The 16,237-nt window shown below is 42.3% G+C and overlaps 1 protein-coding gene across 1 annotated transcript in view; it reads right to left on the bottom strand.

Moving 5' to 3' along the window:
* Positions 1-6,350: 6,350 nt before the first annotated feature.
* DCLK3 (doublecortin like kinase 3) overlaps positions 6,351-16,237 on the bottom strand; it is a 51,265-nt gene continuing 41,378 nt past the window's right edge. Inside the window, exons 3-5 of the mRNA XM_006023603.3 lie at positions 11,551-11,683; positions 10,921-11,088; positions 6,351-9,459 (exon numbers count right to left, since the gene is read on the bottom strand). Coding sequence (XP_006023665.2) covers positions 9,263-9,459; positions 10,921-11,088; positions 11,551-11,683 — 498 coding nt within the window. The 3' untranslated portion in view covers positions 6,351-9,262. The remainder of the gene's footprint in view (positions 9,460-10,920; positions 11,089-11,550; positions 11,684-16,237) is intronic.

Here is a 16,237-nt window from a genome sequence, read left to right as displayed (position 1 = left end):
ACTCTTTCTGAGCTTGTCATATGATAAGCTTATGCCCCAATGCATTAATATTTAATTACAACTGTCAAACATGTCAAACTGTGCAGCTACAAGTGTTTAGGATTACAAAAATAGACACTTTTTTGAAAATCCAGCAGTGTTTGCTTGATTCCCTGCTATTCTAATGGATTTTAGAGACTAACAATAAACTCTGAAATTACTGTCCATCTAGAAAACTTGTATCCATCTTTGAAATCAAATATTGATTGGAAAGGCTTATGCCGAAATCCTTCAGGATGAATGCCACCTTACAGTACAGAGATGATCACTGTGTTCTAGGAGGCATCACTGTCTCATTTATGATATAACACTCTTCCAGAAACCAAGTCTAGTAGCCAGTGTATTTCATTTGCTACAGCTAGACAAATGCAAGAGGAAGTTTTTTGTAGTAGATCCTAAATCATTATCCTAATCAATATATGTCCATTTTGCCATTATGTAGATTATCCTACTTCTTTACATCTGAAACACTTATTGCTAGCTTTAGATGAACTGCTGTAATGTTATATTTACCCAGGTCCCTTGAAGATTTTAGTTCTTCAGATCTTAATCTTTTGCTTATCTCACTGTTTACCACATTTAGTATTATGTTAAACTCAGAGCACAAAGGTAAAGTTTTCATGACAGTTTATACATATTCATTTTCTTTTTTTTCCCCCTGTTTGGAACTACTTTTCTTCTTAATGGTTAAACCTAACTTTCTGAACTATCAGAGCAGTTTTTGAAATGCTAACACAGGCTTTATCTGTATGTACATAAATCCTTGTTTTGCAGTGTAAGGCTGTATTGTGAAACAGCAAACTAGATGATGCAAGAAGTTATCTCTTACTTTGTCAAAAACAGCATGCATTGGTGACAACTTTAATGGCCCATTTCAGTAAAATATTGCTGGACTGTGACTTCAACTATTAGTAACACAGGAAAAATAGCTATACCCCACTCATTAAAATAAAGCATTAAATCAGTTTTAATTAGCCCTCAACACATACCATTAAAATACAGTGCTATCAATTAGAGTGATTGCCATAAAAAGGTCAACTTCCTAACAAATAGTGCCATAGTTATCGCTGTGGTATCTTACATACCAGAATGTAATAAAAGTAAGCACTTTTAATGGTAGCTACTTTATCATAAATACTCAATATCAAAAGAGAAAACCTGTGTCTCCTACACCTTCTTCTAATATGCTATACGCTTATCATATGCATTTCTATTCATGCTCTTTCACGTACAAGATTGTTAATATTGTTGACCTAAGGAATAAAGCGTTCTCAGTGTCAGGATTGAAAAATACACATATTGCTAAACATATCATTTTAAATAGGTAGTTTCTGTACCAAACATCACTTGTACCCATCACTGCTTGTTTCACTTGTAAAATAAGTTAATTTGTTTTTGAATAAATTATTGTTTTAACAAATGAATTGCTGATATCATAATTCAGTGCTATGTGAATAATGTGAATAAGGAAATAACTTTCTTTGACAGGACTGATTTCAAGAACAAAACGTTTAGTGGACCCGATGACTGGCAGTGAAGCAAGGATATGATTGGAATTAATTTAGATCTTGGTCCTGACCAACACTTTTGATGTGCTTGATTTTACTACTGCGGGTAGTACCATTGATTTCAATGCGACTAATCGCTGTCATGCAATTAAGCACATGCATAAGTGTTTGCAGGAAGGTGTCTTCATAAAAGGACTTTTCAACTGAAAATGAAGGCAAATTTTATACCCAGACCATGAAATATCAGCCAATTTAAACAATAAAAAGCAAAAAAAATATTTTTAAAAACCCTACATACATACACATACATATACTCCCAGAGACACAGTCATAATACAGTAGAGAATAGAGAACATATTATACACTATGTAGTTTTCCTCCATCAGAAAATAAAATTCACACTGAAGTTCATGAGTTCAGTTGGATTAATGATACCATATCATTCTACCTGTAAATTGGACTCACTGTAGGACCAAGAGTATCAATATACATTCCAAATTACTATGAGGGTCCACATTGAGAAGCCAAGAAAACCGCTCCATAAAAATTCTGCTGTTGAACTTGCAAAGGACAGAAAAGGGCATGTCTAGAAACATGGCACCAAAAGCAGTTTCGCAAGACAAAGGACATCAAATAAGAAGGAATGCAAATTGGTGGATACATGCATTTGCAAATGTCTGTTCACAGACTGAACAAATTTGTCACGTTCTCAGGTAGACTGAATTAATCTAAATTGTGGACGTTATGGGGGGGAACCAACCAATTCTAGAGAAAATAATTTTCACAGTGGAATTGCTAACCAGAGTCAAAGACCAAAGTGTGGAGTGGGAAGTTCTATATATCCCTATTTACCTGCAACCAAAGGCTGCATTAGCACAAGGGAGCTAAAGAGATCTACCTCATAATGCCTGATGTACATGTTAGGGCTGTGTGAAGCTTTGGTCCCCGATTTGATTCGGCGGAGATTTGGCCCAATTCGGTGGCCAAATCTGAATCAAATCAGAGGACCCTTTAATCTCTCTGAATCGATTCAGAGAGATTCGGAAAGATTTGGCGATTTGGACACAGACACAGCTTTACATTTTTTTTCAACATACCTCTAGGTAGCAGGCAGCTCGTGAATGCTGTGATGCTGGGGCGGATGAAGTGTCCCAGAGGAGCATGGAGGGGTCCCCAGCATGCTCGGCAGCAGACCCAGAAATGGACCAGAAGCACTTCTGGTCCGCTTCCGGGTCCATGAGAGAGCACACGGGGGGCCTCCCCGCCTTCCCCGGCTTGGTGACTGGTGCCTCCTGGGTCTGGGGGAAGGGGCACCCAGGGTTCCCCCACAACCGGTCACTGAGCTGGGGGTGGGGCCACTGCGTGCTCCCCGCAGACCCAGAAGTGGACCGGAAGTACTTCCGATCGACTGCCAGGTTCACTGCCGAGCATGTGGGGGGGCCCCCCCACACTCCTGTGGGTCACTTCATCCACCTCAGCATTGCAGCGTTCATGAGCCACGCTGGTACCTCAAGGTACAGCAAAAGCTTTGTTATCCAGCACCCATGGGGAATCAGGGGTGCTGGATAACAAAAATATGCCGGTTACCTGAGAGGCTGCTTCTCCTGCCGTGTCTGGTGCACCGCTGCCCCTCCCACTGTGAGGGACAGGGTGGCGGGAAGAAGAGAAAGGGGAAAAAGAACTGTTGTTGGGGCTCGGCAGCGCAGGCTGCTTTGCCCGGAGCCATGGGGGCTCAGTGAAACTGGAAGTGCCACAGTGGGCACTTCTGGTTTCACTTCTACCTTACAACCCAGCATGCTGGTTAATAGAGCATGCCAGCTTGTAAAATGCCAGATAACATGGCTTTTACTATATGTAGAAAAAAACATTTAAAGCTGTGTCTGTGTCTATGACCAAGTCGCTGATTCTCCAAATCAGCACTGAATTTTCAGATTTGGATTTGGCCGAATCAAATCAGGGACAGTGATCCAAATTAACAAATTGAATCACTGTCCCCAATTTGGGCTGAATCCAAGTCGAACAGAGCCCACTTTGCACACCCCTAGAACATGTATACTAACAGTCAGGTAATGGCTTTGATGATTCCAGATTATGGCTTTCTTCTAAGCTAACCAGAATGGTAAGAGATCACAAAGAGCTCAACTGAATGAGGATGATCCATTGATTAAAACATCAGTGTAAGAGAACTGGGCTAAAGTTTCTGTTCTGCTTCCTGTGTGACAGCACAAGTTTCTGCTCTGCCACAGACTTCCTGTGTGACATGACACATGCCATGGAAGCCCAGATTTCTTAAAGGTATTTAGGTACTTAAGTCCCATTGATTTTAATGGAGCTAGGCATTGCACTAATATCCATAGCTGCTTGCAGATGTTAAAAAAAAAACAAAACAAAATGGCACTTTACTTTAAACTCAGCGTGTTCCCACGCTGAGCTCAGCTCAGGCCCAAAAGAGACAACACGTTATTGGGACCCGGCTCACTCAATGTCTGTATAGACTGGGCACTTTAGTGAGGCTTTTTTGGCACTTTAACAGCTGATTGAATCAGCTGTTAGATAAAAGTGCCAAAAGCCCCGCTGAAGCCCACGATCTATATAGGTATTGCAGAGCCAAGTCAAACTAACACAGTGCTTCTTCCAAATGTTTTGTTTTAACATCTGCAAGCAGCCCGTGTCTACATAAGTGTAACTTCTTTCAAAATCCAGCTATGAGCCTCTCTGTGCTTCAGCTCTGTATCTGTAACTGAATTTTCCTTCCTGACATGCGTATTCTGAGAATTTCAGCAAAGACTCAGAGTATCTCATATTACGGTAACAAAAGCCATATAGAAACCCAAGATAAACAAACAATAGAACGGAGTCACAAGACAAGCAATGCCATGTGCTTCTTAAGGTGAAAAGTGCAGCTGACCTGGACAGAGAAACAAGGAAGGCTGAGGACAACTTTATCAAGAAAAAATTTAACCAGTGAAGTAAAGTGTGCCAAGAGAGAGCTGCCAGCAGTTAGGCTGAGAGTCATGGTAAAAGAAGACACCCACAGAAGACATTTGGATTAAATTCTGAGTAGTGTACAGTGATAGCTAATGGAGACGAGAAAACGGCAAAGCTATCAATACTGATCACATCAAGGATGTTAAAGATGCCTCATAGTGTTTTCCAAGTGATAACCAAAACATCTGTTAGCTGGATCTTTAGGAGCTTTAGTTCCCCCTAAAGAAATGACAGTCTTCTTAATCAATTGAACTATGGAGGCAGCTTAAAAGAAAGGAACACGCTGCTGTCTTTTGTATTTTATAAAGTATCTATGAAACACAGTTACTACATTTTATCCCTTAAAGGAGACGCCATTGCTTTCTTGGGTCTCTGGAACTGGTAAACCTATCAACACAGCCTGATCTATTCTGGTTTTAATATGCAAAGTCATAAGGACATTGGTAATTATTTTTTATTGTTATTTTAATGGAATAGTCTAGCAGCAGAACAGTCCAAATCAGAAAAATAACAGTTGAGAGGGGGAAACAAAGGTCACCATCCTCAGTAAAAGGAAGTGAAAAAGGTGAGAGCATGATCTTATAGTGGGTTTTAGTCTTCTCTGGCTTTTTTTTTGGCTACTTTCCTGAGCGGCAGAGTCAACTTTCCTTCTACATTTATGCTTTTGCAAAGAAACTAGCAAAAGAAGGTCCAAATCCATGGAGAAGGTGACATCAGGGAAGACTAATGCAAGACAAAAAGACAGATGCAAGTGTGAACACTGCCCCTCAGATAAGTATATCCATCTAGAAGAACATAAATAGTGGACCTGGGTTGAAAAGTAGTGGTATACAGAGGAGAAAGCTTGGGGCAAGCCAGTGTTAGATGGAGCAGGTCCTCAAGGAATCTATTTCTATCATGGAACAGGTCCTCTTTCTAAGCATTTGGCAAAGGAGAAGGTGATTAGGAAAAGCCAGCATGGATTCACCAAGGGCAATTTATTCCTGACCAACCTGATTGCCTTCTGTGACAAGATGACTGGCTCTGTGGATGAAAGGAAAGCAGTGAACATTATATACTTTGCTTTTCATATGGTCTCCTACAACATTCTTGCCAACAAGCTAAGGAAGTATGGGTTAGATGAAAGGACAGTAAGGTGGATAGAAAACTGGCTGGATCATCAGGGTCAAAGGGTATTAGCCAATGATGCCCAGTTGTCAGATGGTATTAAGTGGAGTGCCACAGGGGGTCAGTCCTGGAGCTGGTTTTGTTTAATGTCTTCATCAGCGACCTGGAAGATGGAATGGAGTGCACCCTCAACAAGTTTGCAGATGGCGCCAAGCTAGGGGGAGACCTCAACAAATTGAAGGAGTGGACCAAAAGAAATCTCATGAAGTTCAGTGAGAACAAGTGCAAAGTCCTGCACTTAGGATGGAACAATCCCATGCACCAGTACAGGCTGGGTGCTGACTGGCTGGGCAGCAGCTCTACAGAAAAGGACCTGGGGGTTACAGTGGACAATAAGCTGAATATGAGCCAGCAGTGTGCCCTTGTTGCCAAGAAGACTAACAGCATACCGGGCTGCATTGGTAGGAGTGTTACCAGCAGATTGAGGGAAGTGATTATTCCCCTCTATTCTGCACTGCTAATGCCGTATCTGAAGTACTGTGTCCAGAAAGGCTGTGGACAAATGGGAGACAGTCCAGGACACGGCAACGAAAATGGTTAGGATGCTGGGGCACATGACTTCTGAGGAAAGGCTGAGAGAACTGGGCTTATTTAGTCTGGAGAAGAGAAAACTAAGAGGGGATTCAATAGCATTCTTCAACTACCTGGAGGTATGGAGGTTTTTAAGACCTGGGTAGACAAAGCCTTGTCTGGGATGATAATATTTGGGGATGGTCCTGCTTTAAGCAGAGGGTTGGACTACACCTCCTCAGGTCCCTTCCCACCTTCATTTTCTACGATTCCTTGAGGCAGGATGGGGCTTTCTGAGCCACCAACCTTTGCCAGATTGCTTTGCCTGAGTTCTCATGGCTGAGCCAGGTGCACCCGCCAGCAGTCACTGATAAGTGCTAGCTTCAAGTACCGTGGACTGGATGGCCCTAGATCCTACCCCTTGGTCAGGGAGGCAAGGGAAGAGCAGAGCAGTGCAGAAGGAAAATAAAAAGAAGGGAACAACTCTGAAAGGGGAGTGAAAAAAATATAAAATCCCAGAGGAGGAATACTGAGAAGCTCTTTGTACCTCTTACCTGAGGCTAAAGATTGGAGTGCCTCAGCTTTATGCAAGATCAACAACTCTGTGCTGCCTCCAAGCATACTTATAATTCCCCTCCTTAGTCTAAGGCTGAGACTTGAGAGATTTTGTGTGGTAGCACAAGGCTGTCTCTAGTCAGTGAGGTATCTAGAAAGCCGGAGAGAACAAGACCCCGACATAAAAAATCCCTTTTATACTCTTTATAGATGCGCCCCGTCTCCTATTTACCATGAAAGGAGCAACACACCATGCTCTTAAAGGTGACCTGGAAATGCCGAAATATTCACTGTCTCTGTAACATGCTTTTGTCACTTCAAATTTTATTTTTAATTTAAAAAGAAGTGTAATATTTGATCTCATCTGTCAGAAGATGTTTTTCCATGGTTTCATGTCAGTGATAGAATTAATAAAAGTTTGCCGTGGGGAATATATGACTGTGACATAATTACTAGAAGCAGGTTTTTAATACTGGTTCTCTTTAAGGCCCTGACTCAGGAATGCACTTAAGCATGTGGTGAAATCCATCTCTGTCCAAAAAAGCACAAAAGCATATGCTTTACTTCTCTCCTGAAGAGGAAGGCTTTATTTAACCAGAGCCTGAAGACAAAAGCATGGTATATCATGTAAATATAATTCTTGGAATAATTTAAAAGTTGATGAGTTTTGTTTGATTAGTACTTAACATCTGCTATGGAATTCAATTCAGTATGCATTAAACATAATCTAGTTTAACTTTTTCACTGAGGGTGCAATTTCCCACTCAGTGATATGAGGCAGCTTTCAACTGTCATATTTTACTCATTTGCACAATTTTAGCTTTCAGCTTTAAAATTATTCTAACCTTTATGATTACAAAAGTGTGTTTCTGATTATGAAGTGGTATGGCATTCTCTTTCTGTATCTACAGAGAGAGAGAGAGACTGCAATGATAGGTTTGGGAATGTGAACTGACCTATTCATTTCCATGAGTTTTTAACTCAATGCTTATAATGTTTAAAATGTCAGCTGTTGTCCAACTATTGAGTTGCTGGACAGTTTAGTGTAAACCACCAATTAACATCCTTTTCAGTTTTTGGGTTGATAACAAACAAGTCTGAAATACAAAAGATGTATTAAGCCATATCGCTTACAAGGACCGCACTATTTTCCTAATATTTATTTTTTTTATTTTACCCAGTCCAGCGTTAAATAAATTGAGCAATGAAACTTCTACGACTTCCCTTGACAGACTTTCCCTTAGAATAATCAAAATATATTTCCTGAGTTAAGTGTTTTGTCTAATTTCATTTCATTAGTCATACTTCTAGCCCTTCCAAGTGAAACCCTAAGGAGAGAGAAATAGAGGAAAAGACACCAGGGAAGGCACCAGAAAGAAAAGGTTAGCACAGGACACCAGCAAAGCAGAAAGGCAATTAAGCAGCCACCAAGTTAAGGGAAGAAAAACTGAAGCATGGGTGCTAACAAGAGCAGGTCACAAAGGGAGTTCCATGACTCTGCCTCCTTCAGCACATGAGAATCAAGATCCATAAATGCAAATTTGTGAAATTTAATCTTGAAAAGACTGATATACTCCTCAATAAAAAGAAGCCAAAATTCCCTCAGAAATTGCCAGATTTGTTCCCAGAGTTTGTTCCTCCTCAGCAACACACAGCAAGGCCTTGTACCTTGCCTTGTACTTTGCCCTAAAAATGAATCAGCATAGAAACAAATAAGTTATTGTAGCCATAATAGATTGATGGTCTGGTCTTTTGCCCAGTCTCCAAGAATGACTAACAGAGGATGTTTCCCAAAAGGTACTGCAAAATATTTAAATCTGTACATAAGGCTGCAAGACTTTTTATTCCCTCCTCCATACTTAAGTTTTCACATAGGTTTGCATCAACCCTTATGTTAATACAACACACAACTGAAAAAAGATGGCTTCAAGTTTTTCCATACCTGGATTAGCTCACCACTATTTATATTGAATCAAAGTATTCGGTATCATGTCTAACGTGTCCTTTAGCTAAAGGATACTTTTGTTTAGTTGTTGTTTTTTCATACTTCCCATTGCTAACAGTACATTGTGTAAAGGTATGGTGCAGAGGGTTAGTGCAGGGGGTGTACACTTGTTCATTAAACAAGGCTCCAGGAACACAAAGCTTCTGGCAGCTGCCATACAAAATAAGGATAGAAAATGCCCCCAAATGATCACTAATATTAGCTGCAGAAACACATCTTAATCTACAAAAAAGAACCATATGGTTAAATATAGACCCAATTCAGCATTAAAAAGGACACACTGGGTGACCAAGCCAATGCTCACTTCAAGTTAACTCGCAGTCACATAAGTGGAGATTGGTCTCACCATCCTGCACTTTTCCAGATTCTCAAAATCTTAGAAACAGGGCAAGCAACAATGCCCAACAACAAACCCTGGGCCCAACTCATTTAGAAAAGGAAAAAAAAGGGAGAGAGACAGAAGAGAGGACTAGCTTGACATGAAGGAACTTCATGTGTCCTCATTTGCAACTTCCTTCCTGCGCTGGCTCCGAAAATGGCGCTCAATATTAATTGTCACTTCCCTCTGCAGGTTCCTACTGTTGGTTTTTCCAGCTGTTCTGATCCAGGGATGCTGAAGAACTTGCTGAGCTGTGTAGCGCTTCTGGGGATCCACTACCAGCAGCCTGCTTATCAGATCTTTGGCTGCTATTTTATGCAAAAAGAAAGGGAGAGAAGGGAAAAAGTATATCACAATGAGGTCTTCATGTCCCATCAGAGCTAACAACAACAATCTGCATGGCTATTGTAGTGACAGCAGTTATGACTAAAAGAGGCGTCCTAACAGCAGACAGAGAGAACTGGGAAATGGTTCCTTAGCTAGCTGGTTAGTGATAGATAGACCAAGACTCTGCAGAGGTTGCTTACAGTTCCACAATTAAAGTTTGTTGTTTAGTTCTTCTAATTCTTTTATGCCTGTATATACTGAACCCTGTAAATCACTATAGCTATCACAGAGTAATTCCAGTGACTAAAATTAAACCGTTAGTCCTTTGGTGACATCTCCTCTGTGAGATGCCATGAGGCAAAAACAAAGGGCAGTTTTTCCAAGCAAGCAGAAAAGGCAGATAGAAAATGTAATTTTGAGAATCCCATACAATCATAGTAGGCGCTCTGGCTAGTGGGAACCAGGTGGCTGGTGTCTGCCACCTGGAAAACAGGAGTGAATAACACCTAAAATCAAAAGGGGTACTTTAGACCAGTGGCTAGCAAAGTTTCAGAGCTGAGGACTGGAACAATCCAGGTTAGGTACAAGATGACTCGATGCTCTGACCCAGCCACCACCACAGCTTTTACTGCTCTGCTTCCCCCACTCCCCAGCTGCAATGCAGGTGTAGCTCCCTGCTGCTGCCTGGCCCTGGAATCATGGTCTGGATTCTAAAGGCTAGATCTTGCCCATGGTCCATGTATAAATCTAAATAATAATAGTAAAAATATGAATGATAATGATATTGCCAACCCCTTGAAGACACATTGAGGGACCTGAATCTCTTCAGCCTCCGCAAGAGAAGGCTGAGAGGTAATCTTGTGGCTGTCTACGAACTCATCAGAAAGGATCAGCAGGGAATAGGGGATACTCTGTTTACCAGGGTGCCCCTCGGGGTTATTAGAAACAATGGCCATAAACTGAAGGAGAGTAGATTTGGACATCAGAAGAAATTCTTTACGGTGAGGAATGCCAAAGTATGGAATGGACTTCCAAGGGAAGTGGTGCTTTCCCCTACCTTGGAGGTGTTCAAAAGGAGATTAGACAAGCACCTGGCTAGGGTTACTTGGCCCCAGCGCACTTTTCTGCCCAGAGCAGGGGGTTGGACTCGATGATCTAATAGGTCCCTTCGACCCTAGAAGCCTATGAAATCTATGCTTTAGACAGCAACTAAATGAGAAATGCAAGCAGCCCCGTGATGAGTCCAGTCTCTGGTTCTTAGTATCACCAAAAAAAAAAAAAAAAAAAAATCATTTTAGTGCCTTATTTGTAAAGATATTTGCAATCAGATGCAGGAAAATACTTGCTCTTAATGAGGTCTGATCTTTATAGACACAACTGTTTATCTGAGCTGTGATAGAGGCTGTTACCTCCTTGGAGGTGGCACACATGATGAATCTTACCACCAGAAATATTATCCCAGTATGGTGAAAGGAATTCATAGTGACCCAGCTGTATGATTTGAAATAGCTCTTCTTGGTCTCGCTCTTGGCTGCGGAAAGGGGGGAAGCCACATAGCAGTATGTAGAGTATCACTCCAGTAGCCCACAGGTCTACTTCCAGGCCATAACCTAGGGAAAATACATATCACAGATTAAATATCTTTTTTTCCATAACTAACCTTTAGAGAAGAAATATGTACTTTGTAAGAAATATTTTATTCCATACTACATTCTCCAAGAAAATCTGTAGTTTTGTCCCCTGTGATATTTTGAAATTGTTGCATAGGTGATCTCCGAGGTCCGTGACCTTTTGCAGTGATGGGGCTTTAAGGTTCTTTGGATTATAACCATGATGTAGAGAGGAGGAAAACAAGAACATTCAGGGCAAAACACAAAGACAATTCTTCACCGGCACAATTTCAACAAGAATTACTGAGCTATTTTGTTTCTCATCTAGCTGAATATAATACACACTGTTAAGTATTAAAAATATTAATAATATGAAGATTAATTAGGTATCAGTGACAAAGTACACAGAAATATTTTCATAATTAAAAATACAGTCATTATTTTTTTTAAATCTATATTCACCCTTTTCAGCAAGTATTTCAGGTGCAACATATGTTGGAGTTCCACAAACAGTAAATATGGGTTTCGTAACCAGCTTTGCAAGGCCAAAATCTGCTAGTTTTAGTCTAGTGGATTTATCTGCATTATGTTGAACCTGTGTCAAAACAAAATGAAAAATTCTTTAAACCAATTGTGTTTTATAGACAGAATCAAAAGAATAAATTTATTACAAGATAGGGATAGACAGAGACAATCACATCTTTAACCCCACCAGCAACAAATTGAGGTTGGCCAAAATGAAGTAGAACAAGATCCCAATACACAATATTCAGAATGCACTTTGTACCGTAAGGAAAAATAAAGTAGGCAACTTACGTTTTTAAAGGTACAAGTTCTAAGGAATAACAAAACTGTTCTACAGATTGTGGTATTCAACAACTTCTGAACAAAAAACAGGTGCTTTGAGGGGAAAGAATGAGGAGCAAATTGGCCTTGCGTCAGAGATATAAATGCTGTTTTTCCTTTGGAAACCAAATTATTTACAGAGAGAAAAAGCTGTGGGCTTCTTCCAAACTAGTAATATTTCTTGTCACATCAGTATATAGATTTCACATAGTCCAGGTTGCATACCAACATTGTAGTATCACTGCTAAGTGTTACATGTCCCCCTTCTATCCCAGCCTCCTCTCTACTAAGGTGGTGAGTTTAAACAAACAAACAAACAAAAAAACCCTGTGTGCACGGAATACTCTGTTCATCCCCCATCCTACAGCCGCCATGGAAATGGATATTGTGGGGATTAAACATTTGGAATTCATAAAGGACAAAGGAAGGGGCACTGGAACGTCAGCCTCATTAACCTCTTGCAGATTACACTCCCGATATCCCTCTGGAAAAATAGCCAAAGCTTTCTATTTTGACTTGTATAGCTCTTTAGTATCAATTTTTTTAAAAACTACTGAAAAATAAAATTTGAGAAACCAAGTGCTCAGAAACCAAGCAATGCAAAAAAACAGAAATGCTGAAATGTGCATATTCTTAAAATTAGTACTTGGTAGTTATATTACAAATAAAACCACTGGTAATTATAAATTTGCTTTAAATGAGGAAATCTTACACTCTACCCCCATAGGAAACAATGTGAGAATTCTGCAATTAAGCAAAATCTGGACTTCAGAGGTGTTAAAAGGACAAGCTAGACTGTAGGATGGCAGTAGACACCCCTGACTTGAACACCTCCAACACTGCCATCAAATGGAGTTTGAGGGAGAAAAATTCACAATGGTCGCTGTGATAAAGCAACCGAGGGAACAGATTGAATAAATAATGCTATCCCATGTTCCTCCAGCCAAATTTTTCTACCAGCAGAATTTTTGAATGTGAAAAAAAATGCACAGTAGTAATAATACTGTAGAAACACCAACTCCTCCATTTTAGCAGAAATAAACCCATACGTCTCATATTCCTGCTTTTTCTTTTGAGAGCTCATCAGCTTTCATGATGACATATTGTATTACTAGCAGTACAGCTGACAAAAAATGAGAAGGGCATTATTCTTTTATAGTAAGGTAGCCATGAGCATTTTTTGCAGTAACGTCTGTCCAAAGAGGGAAAAAGTCCTTCCCTCGCACTCTAAGAATACAGGCAACACTGGATCCTTGCCAAATAGAGTACAACTGAAAACAGAAACAAATGTTATATACTTTGAAGGGGCGTGCATTTTTGTATCATCAACTTATAAGATTCTTTCAGTGCATATGAAATATATCCAACTGCGCCTAATATTCTGTACATAATGTTAAGAGATAATACTGAAGTCATCACATAATCACCAACAAACCCAGGGATCTGGGCACCAAACTTGCATTGAGCTCTATGCAACCACACTGCTGCTCTTGTTCCTGCCAAAGTCAACAGGGTGTATGTGGCATCTATCTCCATGGGCCCCACCATTGTATTCTCTATCTTAGCAGTTACATGAAACTTGAATCTCTCATTACAGCACAAGGTGGCAATACCAGACCATGGTTTTTTTTCCAAAGCAAAACTAATTCTTTCCCCTTTCAGATAGCCACCCCAAAAGTAGTGGAAGACAGGGCCTGCATTTATGTGTATGAGTGAAGACAAGGTTCTTTGAGTAAATCCGATAATCTTTTATTACACCAACTCAAATAGTATATGGGTGCACATTTTGGTGGGGGAAGCGAGGACGGAAAGGGGGCCAGAGAAACAAGGGAATTTTCCTCAAGGCTGGTCCCATGCATATAGTTTCATAGTGTCATAGTTGGTAGGGTCAGAAGGGACCTGAGCAGATCATCAAGTCCGACCCCCTGCCATGGCAGGAAAAAGTACTGGGGTCAAACAACCCCAGCAAGGTGTTCATCTAACCTCCTCTTAAAGACCCCTAGGGTAGAAGCCAGCACCACTTCGCTTGGAAGTTGGTTCCAGGTCCTAGCCCCCCTGACAGTGAAGTAGCGCCTCCTGATGTCTAGTCTGAATCTACCCTCTGCCAGCTTGTGACCCTTATTATAGGGCCTGCCTTGCTGCCCCCTGATCATGCGAGTGGCCCTCCTCTAGACCCTCTCCATGTTGTCCACATCCCTCCTGAAGTGCGTTGCCCAGAACTGGACACAGTAATCCAACTGCAGCCTGACCAGTGTCACATAGAGGGGGAGGATCACCTCCTTGGACCTGCTTGTGATGCATCTGTGGATGCATGACAAGGTGCAGTTAGCCTTCCTGACTGCGTCCCCATATTGTCAGCCCATGTTCATCTTAGAATCAATAATGACTCCAAGATCCTTTTCTGCCTCTGTGCTGATAAGAAGGGAACTCCCCAGCCTGTAGGTATGCTGCTGGTTCTTCCTCCCCAGGTGCAGCACCTTGCACTTGTCAGTGTTGAGAATAAGTCTATGAGACATGCTTCTACCACAGGTTGATGAGGCCCTAATGTATTGGGAAGCCTAGGCAGGCTTTGGCTTCCTAGACAACGACCCGCACATCACAACGAGAGACAAGCTCAGGTGGGATGGGCTTCACCTTTCCCCCAAAGGTAGGCGTGTGTTCTCTTCTAGGTTGGCGGATCTTCTCCAGCGAGCTTTAAACTAGGCTCGTCGGGGGAAGGGGAAGATGAGGGTGGAGGAAGCCTTGGACCACTAAACCAAGCTACACCCACAAGAACAGCCCAGCCTAGACCAACGATGAGCAGAACAAATACCCAGGTAAGCAACAGGGGCCCGGGCAGTACTGAGATTAGGGGGCCAGTGCACACATCTTCAGGAGGCCTCAAATGCCTCTGCACAAACGCTCATAGTATGGGGAACAAGCAGGAGGAACTTACCCTCCTGCTAGCTGACACCAACCCAGACACAGTGGAGCTCATAGAAACGTGGTGGGACCCAATGCACAACTGGGCGGTGAATATCAAGAGCTATAGGCTGTACAGGAGGGACAGGACAGGGAGGAAAGGTGGGGGTGTGGCGCCCTGCATCAAGGAGGAATACACATCCTCATCAAGTAGCACAAGGTCAGATGAGGGGCACACTGACGTGCTCTGGGTTAGAATACAAGGAAGTCAAGGGGAAAGGGACTTAACGGTGGGGGTCTACTACAGACCACCCAACCAAGGGGAAGAGCTAGACCGGGAATTCTTTAGTCAGCTCACGGAGGTAGTTAGGTCAAAAGACGTGGTCATCATGGGTGACCTGAACTTTAAAGACATCTGCTGGGAAGAGCAGCCAGCCAGGTCTGACTGCTCACGTAGGTTCCTAGCCAAAATACAGGACCTCCATCTAACCCAGGAGGTGCATAGCCGCACCAGGGGAGACACCCTGTTGGACCTGGTGCTGGCCACAGGTAACAACCTCATCAGGGGGCTGCGGGTGCTCGACCACCTGGGTGACAGCGATCATCACCTGCTGGAATTCACCATCCAGCGCAAGGTGGCAAAAGCCTGCAGCAAGGCAGCAGCCCTGGACTTCAGGAGGGTGGACTTCAATGAGGTAAGGAAAATAGTTGGGGAGGTACTGAGGTCCTGGAGGGGAGAGGAATCAGGTGTCCAAGAAGAGTGGTCATTCCTTAAGGAGATGATCCTCCAAGCCCAAAGGGAGGTAATCCCAAAAAGGATCAAAGGGGGCAAGAGGGCACAAAAGCCCCCATGGCTCACCAAAAGCATACAGGAACGTCTCCTAGCTAAAAGGGAGACATACACTCAATGGAAGGGAGGGGCCATCACCAGGGAGGACTATACCTTGGTTGCTTGGGGCTGCAGGGGGGCGATCAGGAAGGCCAAGGTGGAGATGGAACTGGGACTAGCTACCCAGATCAAGGACAACAAGAAGTCCTTTTTTAAATACATAGGGGGCTAAAAGAAGGTACCGGGTAATGTGGGGCCTCTGCAAGACATGCTAGGTAATCTGGTCTTCACACCAGATGAGAAAGCTAACCTATTTAACAATTTCTTTGCCTCCATTTTCCTGAGCATTGACTGGATCAGCCCATCCGCCAGGACCCTCTCAGCCCCCAGGGGAGATGTGGGGGGATGTGGGCATGCTAGAAGGGAGGAATAGGCTGCAATTGGACCTAGACAGGTTACAGGGGTGGGCAGATGAGAACAGGATGGGTTTCAACACTGACAAGTGCAAGGTGCTGCACCTGGGGAGGAAGAACCAGCAGCATACCTACAGGCTGGGGAACTCCCTTCTTGTCA

This window comes from Alligator sinensis, unplaced genomic scaffold, assembly GCF_000455745.1.
Source record: "Alligator sinensis unplaced genomic scaffold, ASM45574v1 scaffold1118_1, whole genome shotgun sequence".
Classification (NCBI taxonomy): Eukaryota; Metazoa; Chordata; order Crocodylia; family Alligatoridae; genus Alligator; species Alligator sinensis.
This window is presented reverse-complemented; position numbering and strand designations above follow the sequence as displayed.